General features: G+C 36.7%; 1 protein-coding gene across 3 annotated transcripts; it reads left to right on the top strand.

The window, feature by feature from the left end:
• Nucleotides 1–4,265: 4,265 nt before the first annotated feature.
• LOC107785408 (uncharacterized) lies at nucleotides 4,266–10,486 on the top strand. 3 transcript variants are annotated; one of them, XM_016606714.2, is made up of 16 exons: nucleotides 4,266–4,385; nucleotides 4,476–4,520; nucleotides 4,854–5,346; nucleotides 5,541–5,634; nucleotides 6,081–6,267; nucleotides 6,356–6,611; nucleotides 6,967–7,182; nucleotides 7,266–7,352; nucleotides 7,433–7,567; nucleotides 7,893–8,006; nucleotides 8,385–8,632; nucleotides 8,726–8,806; nucleotides 9,029–9,260; nucleotides 9,381–9,479; nucleotides 9,576–9,761; nucleotides 10,008–10,486. In XM_016606714.2, the coding sequence occupies exons 3-16, from the start codon at nucleotides 4,927–4,929 to the stop codon at nucleotides 10,110–10,112; spliced, it is 2,460 nt and encodes an 819-aa protein (XP_016462200.1). In that variant the 5' UTR covers nucleotides 4,266–4,385; nucleotides 4,476–4,520; nucleotides 4,854–4,926; the 3' UTR covers nucleotides 10,113–10,486. The 3 variants fall into 3 exon arrangements, with proteins under 3 accessions (XP_016462200.1, XP_016462199.1, XP_016462201.1); XM_016606713.2 differs by having other exon boundaries at nucleotides 4,844–5,346; XM_016606715.2 differs by lacking the exon at nucleotides 4,476–4,520 and having other exon boundaries at nucleotides 4,355–4,389; nucleotides 4,803–5,346.
• Nucleotides 10,487–11,291: the final 805 nt, after the last annotated feature.

The following is an 11,291-nucleotide window of genomic DNA, read 5'->3' as shown; positions in this document are numbered from 1 at the left end:
TTCGAGTTAACGAAGAACCAACCGACCAGAATCAAGATCTTGAAACGAAAACGTGGTTTGTGGGTTGATTTCAAGAAATAACGTATCTCAAGTTTTAGGACTCGGAATCTGATGATTCAAAAACGAGGTGAAAGATGACAATCTGAACTATAAGAAAGACTATTTACTCGTTCAAAACAAGTAAATATTGATATTGCACCAGTTCAATGAAAGTTATGATTCTATGATATCAAAAGAACGAATTTAGATCAAGAAATGTATTCTTGATAGATCAAGAACTAAACAAGTTCCTAAAGTCACCACTTGGAATCAATTAACGTGATAAATAAACACCACACACAATTGAAAATAAGATAAAGACTATCACCACCTTGCTTGGAACAAAAAACAAGGATAAAGAAGACAAAATAGAGAAAAATACTCTATTGTAAAACTAAGGCAAGCCTCAAAAAGTGAATTGCCTTCTACAAGGCAAGAGAACCCTTTATATAGGCCTAGAGTCTCTTCTTTGATGATTACAATTCTTATTCTAATAAGAAAATAAAATAACTAAAGACAAGGAAAGTAAAATCCCTATCCAACAAGGCCTAATGTCTCTCTCGGCGCACGTTAAGCCAAGGTAGGCTAACTTGCACCGTCGATCGCTAGAAGGCGTAAGCAACTAGCAACGACGACTAATACTATAACTCAGGTGACCTTAAGGATGCAAACATTCACTCTGTTAACATTTGATAGCTTCCTTCCTACTCAATTCCAACCAATTCGAGAGGAAAATGAGCTAAATGTTGAAGATGAATGCAACAGTGACAAGCAATGGAACAGTATCGATCTAGTGAAGGAGAAGGAAATTCAAAGTGTAAGGGCCAATTACCAACAGCTCCACAAAGATTACAGTTCTCTGAAGCTGGATCTTCAGTGCAACTATCTCCAGATCTAGTACAACATGCAGGAGCAGAAGTAGGAGGAAACGAGCAGGAATAGAATATGTTCCACGAAGTCATCGAGATGTAAGATAGTTATTCAAATTATTTAGGAAGATGTGCGAGAATTGAACGACCATTGGGCGACTGCCTTAATTAGTTATGTTCGAGGTGATGCTCCGTATGAGAAATCTATGGAGGCTTATATTGATTCTGTTTGGGATTTTATTTCAAAACCTCAAATTCTGTATCACAGTGATGGCTACTATGTGTTTAGATTCTCAACAATTGAAGAAAAGGATCTAGTAATGCAAGCAGATCCATACTCGTATCACAACAAGCCTTTCATTTTACAGAATTGAGAAAGAAATTTTTATTTTAATCCTACGTGCATTACAACAATACCATTGTGGATTCATTTCCCTAGCTTACCTGTTGGATATCGAACTGCTGATGCACTGAGTAAAATGGCTAGTGCTATTGGACATCCTATGTATACTGACAGATTCATGGCTGACCTTAACAAAATTTCTTATGCAAGAGTCTTAGTAAAGGTTGATATCACTAAGCCACTGTTGGAAAGTATTGAGATTATTACTCCAACAGGAAATAGGCAGCAAGAAATCCCATATGAATGGAGGCCAAAATTTTGCAGTGATTGTGTACACTTTGGCCATGACAACTTTGAATGTTGGAGGACTAAGCACCAGAGCTATGAAAAGACTGAGTTTAAGGCTCCAAAAAGAAGGAATGGAGGCAGAAAGAAGAAAACAATACAGGAATGGAAGCCAAAGGAACAACAAGAGCAGGGAGAGGTATTAGATGGGAAAGGTGAAGAGAACCTACAAATAGAGGCAGGCAGGGGTAAGCAAAAGGCAGTAACTGAAGATGTCTCGACACAAGTGACACAAGTGATCAATAAAAATGAAGCAGGCAGGAGTCAGCATAGTTCTATAGCAATACAACAGTCTCATTCTGATGAGGCCATCACTACTAATAGGTTGAAAATTTTGGAAGAGTGTGAGCCAAGCACTTCACAAGGAGATAGGGCCGGTACTGAACCTATCCATAAACCACCATGATTGTGTGCACTTGGAATATAAGAGGGCTGAATAAGCCCTATAAACAGAAGGAGTTAAGGCTCTTTCTGCAAAAGAATAAACTAGACATCCTTGGGTGTCTATAAACTAGAGTAAAGGAAAGAAAGGCAAAAAGTATCGTGAACAAGGTAGCTAAAGATTGGGGCTACTGTTGTAATTATGCTAAAGCTATAAATGGAAGGATATGGCTGTTATGGAAGACACACTTGACAATTAAGATACTCCAAATTCATGAGCAATTCATTCATTTCTCAGTTGAAGATCAAGTAAGTAACTCCCTGATTATGTTGACAATGGTATATGCTAAGAATAAATTATAGGAAAGGCTAAGTCTATGGCATGACTTGCAGATACTAGGTGGTAAGATTCAAAAACCATGGCTTATCAGTGGGGATTTCAACAATGTATTAACCACTGATGACAAACTGGGACAACCAGTGATAACTAATGAGGTGTAGGATTTCAAGAAATGTATTGATAATATGCAGCTGACTCCACTAAGAACAAAGGGGTGCTTCTTTACCTGGTGCAAAAACAAAATGCTAATGAAAGAGTATATATCATTTCTAAACCTTGCATGATCAGAAAGCTAATAGTACATTCTTTCCTCATTTTTTCCATCTCCATCTCCATTTTCTTACATCCGCACCTCTTTTCTTCCTCATAAACCCACCTCAGATCTTGTCTAAACTTCATTCTTAAACATTCAATTTATCCAAATAAAATACCTAAACCGTGTTGATACAAGGAATTACTTTATAAGATAAGGAGGAAGGTTGAATGATTCTGAAGTAGTTAATTGTCGGTTGAGCAATACTCGCCGGCTGAAGCAGTTGATAGCGCTTTCAAAATATGTACAATATATGATACGTCTTGTAAAATTTTAGAATATGAGTTCCTTTTGGTGAAAACTTTACAATGAATAATTTTAAATTGAAAAGGAAAAGTATAGGAAAGAGACGAGTAAAAAATGGTAAACCAAACAATAATGTATAGAGAGGAGGAAAGCATTTTTAAATCGTATTATTGACATATCATTATCGAAGCTATTAAGATTAGAAAAACAAACTTTCTTCTCTCTTACTATGTTTTCTTGTTCCATTATTTGGTCCAACAGGTTGCAACATGTAGGCGGTTTAATCTATTTAATTAATAAATATTGCTTATATGAAATTGTTAAAATTTTAATTTCAATGACTAGTGCGAAAGAAAGCAATTCTCCTTTCGTTTGATTTTTTTTAAAAAGTGTTACGAATTAAAAAAATATTTTAAAACACCAGCTCAACTCTTGACAATATATGTGAAATATAAATAGTAGTTTGACTTGCATGAAACATATTTTATTTATCTTTTCTATTCAATGACGTCTTCTAGAAAATAAAGTTAAACTCATATCAAAATAGAGGGAGAAATTCAAAAATAGCCAGATTTACAAGTGATCATTCAAAAATAGCCACAATTTCAAAAGTAATCGAAATTTAGCCACTTTTCATGTAAAGATAAGTTTGAACAAAAACACTGTTCAAAATCCGGAAAATACTCTAGCATAATATACTAGAGTTCCAGTATAATAGACCGGTCCAACATAATATGCTGGAAGTTCATACACAGGTGCTTCAATCTCCAGTATATTATGCTGGAACTTTCTGCGTGTTGGAGTTCCAGCATAAAATGCTGGAAGTTCATACACATGTGTACCGATCTCCAATATATTATGCTGGAACTTTCCGTGTTACAGCAAATAGTGGCCATTTTTTAATGACTTTGCAAACGCTGGCTATTTTTGAATAATCAGTGTGAAAACTGGCTAGCCCATGCTATTTTTACCAAACAGACAATATAATTTCTTTTAAGAAAAGTTTTATTGTGTGTCGCACACAACTGACATTAGTTGTATGAGTCTCCTTTTTGTCTCACAAATTTGTGGACCCTAATATTCCACAAAAATTTGGGTCCACAAAACTATGAGACAAAAAATATGTCTCATACACCTAGTGTAAGTTGTATCACACACAAAATAAAATTTTCCTCCACTTTGTTTAAATCTCGCGAGTAAAAATAAAACATCCATTAGGAGATGGGAGGGAAAAAGAAAAAGAAGGGAAAAAAAGGGAATCACAATATGAAAAGTAACTAAAGAATGGGTTTAACACTGGGAAAACAATCTTTTTGTTACTTCCTGTCAAAGCCACTGAGGAAAGCTGTAAATTATAGTCATATATTATTGACCATAGAAATAGTTCATTATTTCACCCTTCAAGTCATTCAAAAACCTCTTGTGCTTAAATGCTTGTGCACAAGTATATATTATGTTGCTGCATATTCTATTCATATGTCACCCCACTTCTCCTCCTTTTCTTTCTGGGTACGTATGGTTGACTAAAATCAGTATAAATATGTTAAAATTTACTGTAATTTAATGGGGTTTTTGCTTATTCATTTGCTTCAATTTTAGGTTCTTGATCCTGCAAAGGAAGCTACTATTTCAGATCCTGAAGTGGTTAGTTGTTCATTATTTCTCTTGCATTTACATGGTTTGCTTGTATTTGGGGCACTAATTAAAGTTTCTGAAGTTTTATTTTTCTCGAGTATTGAAATGCTTTATTGCTATTTTTGACATATTTCTGCTACTTTCTTGAATAAAAATCTGTTCTTTCTAAGTGAAAGTTTGTGTTATTGCCTCACCCAAGTGAGGAAGTGATTGCTTTATTTAATGCACTTTTGCTGGTGTCTTTTGCTGTTAAAGTTGTTATATTTTGTTGCTTTTCATACTTCTTATGAGTATTGGAAGGTTATTAACTCTGTTTGTTGCTCTGCTTCAAGGGGTTTGCAGGTGGAAAAGAATTAGATTGTGTTAAGTAAAATCAAGATTTTGAATAGGAAGTAGTAAAGATTTGAGAGGGATCATGTTCTCTTTCCAGAAATGGAGGTGTTCATGGTCCCTTGTGGCATCAGTTGCTTCAATTGTGACATTGGTTTCAGTTGTTCATTTATTCATATACCCGGTTGCACCTTCCTTGGACTACTTTAGGCCATTTCAGAACTCTTGTGTACCTATAAATAGATCCAATGAAGGAGAAAAGATTATTCTGAAAGATAATAAGTCAATTGAAGATAGAAAGAATAATGCAACAGACAGTATATCAACCGAAGGAAGTCAAAGCAATCCTGATACGAGAAGCCCCATCCCAACGGTTGATCTTAATGTCAATTTTCCTTCCAATTTACACAATTCTGTGGTATATCGAGGTGCTCCATGGAAGGCTGAGGTTGGCCGGTGGTTAGCTGGTTGCGATTCAAATACTTCCGCAGTTAAAGTCATTGAGGTAAGCTTGTGAAACTGCTATGTAAAGCTTCTTGCCTGTTGATGTTTTTGGTAAGTTACACTCTGTAAGAGATTCATCAATGGGTAGATGCTTCATTTAGTATCTAATCCAACAAGGTCAAGTTATGTTGCTCTTAGTTTCTGTTGATCTGTTTCCCGAGATAATTTAGCTCATTATGAGTGTACTGGTATCAGCAAATCAGTGGCAAGAGCTGCAGGAATGATTGCAGCGGTCAAGGCATCTGCAATCGCGAATTGGGTCAATGCCGCTGCTTTCATGGTTTCACTGGTTTGTAAACCTTTTCGCTCCTTATATCAATGTTTATCTTAGAACACGTAATTCTGATTAGTGTGTTCATGATATGGACAGTAAACCTTTTCGCTCCTTACATCAATGGCATTTAGTTTGCGCATTGAATAGCCAACAACTAACTTTCAAATACTTGGTAGTTTTGATTCACGTTGATGATTGTAATGGTTTCATCTCCTTTCCATTCTTGCAAGGGGATGATATGATGTTGTCTCCTAAAAGGAAATACTCTTTTGGCATTTGACAAATACTGATATCTCTCTTACAAAGAAATATACAAATTAAAGGCTTCCTGTATTTACTTTATCACATGTTTCTTAAAGTACTTATCCCTTTTTTGCTTTCTTACTATAGGAGTCTGATCGGGTTGCACCTGTAGTTAAGCACCTAATTAGATTATGGTTTCACATGCCATATCTTTTCAGGTGAAGATTGTGCAGAGAGGCAGGAGTTGAGCTGCAACTACCCTGGACCAAAGGAGGAACCATTTAGGCGTTGGGTTGTCTCAATTTGTCCTGGTTATTGCGACACAACAAGAGCAATGTGCTTTTGTGGAGAAGGCACAAAATACCCAAATCGTCCACTTGCTGAAGCATGTGGCTTTACAATCAAGTAAGCCTATATATTTCTCAAGTAACCTTTATTTGGCTCTCCTGCATAGCAAGAATCTTGGCAGTAAGTGCTTGTATATGTGATTCAGTCCTCCATCTGAACCTGGTGGTTCTCCTATGATTGACTGGACAAAAGCTGATCTCGATGTCTTCACTACCAATGGTAGCAAACGAGGATGGTGTAATGTGGATCCTGCCGAAGCATATGCTTCCAAAGTGCTTTTCAAAGAGGAGTGTGATTGCAAGTATGATGGTCTGTGGGGTCGATTATGTGAGGTGTCTGTTCTAAGCACTTGTATAAATCAATGCTCAGGCCACGGGTTGTGTCGAGGTGGATTTTGTCAGGTAAAATCAGTCCTCATTTTCTTTTGTGCGAGGAAAGTTTCAAAAGTATTTGACCGAGATTTAGATGTTGATTGCAGAATTTAGCCTTAGTCATTCTTATTCTCATTTTCTCATTACCTGGCTTTTGTTTTGTTTAGTTTTTCTGAAAGTTGTCTAGTAGACACTTCCCTTTAGATCACCTTGTCATTTTCCTCGTGTCAAAGTACGAAACATGTCCCTTCTTTATACCCACATAAACTTGTAGTTTCCTTCTGACAACTTCATCTTCACTGAGAAAGTACTGTGAGTGTACAAAAGCAGAACTTCTTTAACATGGTCTATTATAACGCTAGCTCCTTTTGTTTACATATTGCAGTGTAGCAGTGGTTGGTTCGGAGCAGATTGCAGTGTACCCTCCGTCGTATCATCCATTACAGAGTGGCCTCACTGGCTACGACCAGCTCAAGTCATCGTTCCTGAGAATTTGATGAGCGGAGGAAATCTTGTCAATCTGGATGCTATCGTGGAGAAGAGAAGGCCCCTCATATATGTTTATGACTTGCCTCCAGACTTCAATAGTCTTCTTCTAGAGGTCAGAACAACTTCTTCCGCCAATCTTATCTGTTCGATTGAAGAGTAAAATTCTAATACCTATTTGCTTCCTGGGTAATGCAGGGACGGCACTTTAAACTGGAATGTGTGAACAGAATGTATGATCACAGAAATGCTACAATTTGGACTGACCAGCTGTATGGCGCACAGGTAACAGTCTTAGGCAACTCCAACTGAACAATTGAATGTTTGGTATGACATTAATTAACTATGCTTAAGTTTTTTCATAGATGGCACTCTACGAGAGCTTGTTAGCTAGCCCTCATCGGACATTGAATGGAGAGGAAGCAGATTTTTTCTTTGTTCCAGTTCTTGATTCATGTATTATAACTCGTGCTGATGATGCTCCACATTTGAGCATGCAGGTATTGATGTGTTTTATTTTTCTGTATTATTATGTCAAAAATCACCTGTACAATATATACCTCTTTCTGAAAACATGTAGTGAGCAGATTTGTTTGACTGTTGACAAGTTCACATTGCGTGCAGACCTAAATCATAATTTCCGTTTGATGTCCTACCCCCAAGCTCTGTGTACACATATAGAACATTAAACTCTGCGGTTTATGGATCCTAATGCCATATATCGCGCATCATGTAACTACTTTTATGTTTGTTATTGCGATGGACATGCCTATATCATGGCTTGAACATGTACTTAGGATACACTTTCTCTATGATCAATTTCAGGAACACAAGGGGTTAAGAAGTTCTCTGACGCTGGAATTCTATAAAAAGGCTTATGATCATATTATCACACAGTATCCCTATTGGAACCGTTCATCTGGAAAGGATCACATCTGGGTATGATCTCTATAAAGATGTCCACATATTAATATGTAGAAAACAGTAATTTAGAGATGCTTAAACATCCATAGAAGAAAGAAAAAGGGCAGCCTAGTACACTAAGCTCCCGCTATGCGCGAGGTCCAGGGAAATGCCGGAGCACAAGGGTCTATTATATGCAGTCTTACCCTGCATTTTTGCAAGACTGTTACCACGGCTTTAACCCGTGACCTCCTAGTAACATGGCAGCAACTTTACCAGTTACACCAAGGCTCCCTTCCATCCATAGAAGAAAGAAAGACAAAAAATAATGAACAAGCAAAGAAGCAGTAAAACTTTTATGGTATTGATGTCACTGATTTCATCTTTTTTTGTTGTTCTTTTTTGTCAAGGCAGTTCTTCTCATGGGATGAAGGTGCTTGCTATGCTCCGAAAGAGATATGGAACAGCATGATGTTGGTCCATTGGGGTAATACAAACTCGAAGCATAACCATTCAACAACAGCATATTGGTCTGATAATTGGGATTCAATTTCATCAGATAGAAGAGGAAACCACCCCTGCTTTGACCCACATAAAGATATCGTACTTCCAGCTTGGAAACGACCTGATGAAGGTTCCCTAAATGCTAAACTATGGTCCAGGTAGTTTTGCCTTTCAAATGCAGAGATAGTTCAGATCTTATTTTATATTGACCATGAGTCATGACCAGATATGTTGGACAAATATGTGTGCAGACCTCGTGAGAAGCGGAAAACATTCTTCTATTTTAATGGAAATCTTGGACCAGCTTATAAAAATGGAAGACCAGAAGCTACGTAAGTGATCTGAAGCCTATAAGATTTGGATTTCTACTGCAAGACGTGAACCATGTTATGTTCGAGACACTAACCTCCGGGTCTCTGACAGCTCGCTCATTAACCATTATTGGTAGAAGAGAGCATGTTGGCCATTTGTATTGTTGGTTTACAAATCATCCTTAGCACACAGCTTGTTTTGACAAAATTTAATATTAGTGAGGCTGTTGGTGAAATCTGCAGGTATAGTATGGGCATAAGGCAAAAAGTGGCCGAAGAATTTGGATCAACCCTTAACAAGGAAGGTAAGCTTGGCAAGCAGCATGCAGAGGATGTGATAGTGACACCACTACGTGCTGGGAACTACCACGAGGAATTGGCAAGTTCTGTCTTTTGTGGGGTTATGCCTGGGGATGGTTGGAGCGGAAGAATGGAAGATAGTATTTTGCAAGGGTGCATTCCAGTGGTGATTCAGGTTGTTTATTATTGCACGCTTTATTCCAGTGGATTGCGACAGATAAGCGCATTCATATGAAGCTTTTTGAATGCTCACTCTTATGTCCTATGTGTCTGACTTCCATTTCCCTATGCTCAGGACGGGATATACCTGCCATATGAGAATTTTCTCAACTACGAAAGTTTTGCTGTTAGGATACGTGAAGATGAAATACCCAATCTATTAAACATTCTCCGGGTAACTCTATACTCTCTTCAGTTCAATGTAGAAGTTTTCCCTTCATTCATGGTAGGTGTAGCTAGGATTGACTGATAGTATATTTACTTCTTGTAGAGCTTTAACGAAACAGAAATAGAATTTAAATTGGCGAATGTGAAGAGAATCTGGCAAAGATTCTTGTATCGGGATTCAGTTGTGCTTGAAGCTGAGAGACAGAAAGCTTTACGTGGTAGTGTTGAGGACTGGGGTCTAAAGTTTTCGCAGCTAGAGGAAGATGATGTGTTTGCCACATTCATACAGGTACACATCATGTTTTCTCTAATGCTTTTGTATCTGTAGATTGTTTTGTTAATACAATTCTGAATCTTAGCATCATGCTGAAAGATATGTGTTTTTCTTTTTCTTCTCAATGCAAGAGATAAAGGAGAAAAACCTATAGAAAAGAAGAAAAAGCCTTGATTAGTACATGTAGATGATCGACAATAATTCCATCTTTCCGAAAATAATAATATGCTGAGAGATATGTTTTTCCTTTTGTTTCCTTAGGTGTTGCACTACAAGTTGCATAATGATCCTTGGAGACGACAACTTATGCTGCAGAAAAAGGAATTCGGATTACCTAAAGAATGCTTGATTCGAACAGAGCGATAAACTACTTTATACTTAAAGACCTGAAACAGGATACAGCACAAGGAGGCATTAAAAGCATTAGAAACTGTGCTCTCGGCCAGTATATACCAATTTTTTAGTCAACTACATTCTGTGCAGTGACAGCTTAAGGCAAAACATGTCTTTTGTTATTCTTATTTAGGCCATTTTTTATACATGTAAATGAATTAGCTTCTCTTAGGAGCTATATTTTTTGTACAAGATGAAAATTAGCCACTTAATTAGGGAACAATTCTTACCCTTTGTTTCATGTTTATAGAGAACAACTCATAATATTGATTCCCAAAGGGGAAAATATTCAGTGAAGAAGATGAAAGTTCTATATCCAATAAATTTCAGATGCTGTTTTGTGTGAATGAACCTTGTGTCTTATACATTTTAAAATATCATCCTCTGTATTTCCTCGTCTTCTATTCCGTTTTGAGTTTCAGTATTTGGATTCTACAAACAACTAAAGTTAGTCAAATCTGAAGGCATTTCATTAAAGGTGTGTTTGGTATGACGGAAAATGTTTTTCCTGAAAATGAATTCATGAGATAAATATTTTTCAAAATATTTAAGTCAACCATACATGAAAAAATTGAAAAATATTTTCGTTCGTGCCAATACACACCTAAAAAATATATTGATCAAATAAGATAAATCAACCATTAGGACGTGAACCCCTTCTCTTTTTTCACCATTTATCCTTTAGATGTCTCATTTAATTAGTACTTCACTTATTATAGTAGTATTGGTAAATTTGGAAAAATAATAAATAAATGGCTTCTTATTGTCTAAAACGCAAAATATTTTGAAACAAATTTAATTTGCCAAAATGACTAATGTTTAGCAGGTAATTATCACGACCCAAATTGATGGGCAATGACGAGTGCACAAGTCCTACTGTCGAATACTCCTAAGCACACGTCTAAGATATAAACATAAAATAGGGGTAGGTCATGCATGACATCTGTCAATAAACTGATGAATCATGTGAATAACATATCTGAGGAAACATGCCCAAAAGACATATATACATATATATACGGAATACGGTGTAGGGCTAGCCAACAAGGTTTCTATGGACAACTATATATCAAAACAGAAGCCGACAAGGCCACATATTATCCAACTATACATGATTGTCTACAGACCTCTAATAGAGTGTACAACTGTATA

This window comes from Nicotiana tabacum, chromosome 6 (genome assembly GCF_000715075.1).
Source record: "Nicotiana tabacum cultivar K326 chromosome 6, ASM71507v2, whole genome shotgun sequence".
In the NCBI taxonomy this organism is placed as follows: Eukaryota; Viridiplantae; Streptophyta; class Magnoliopsida; order Solanales; family Solanaceae; genus Nicotiana; species Nicotiana tabacum.
This window is presented reverse-complemented; position numbering and strand designations above follow the sequence as displayed.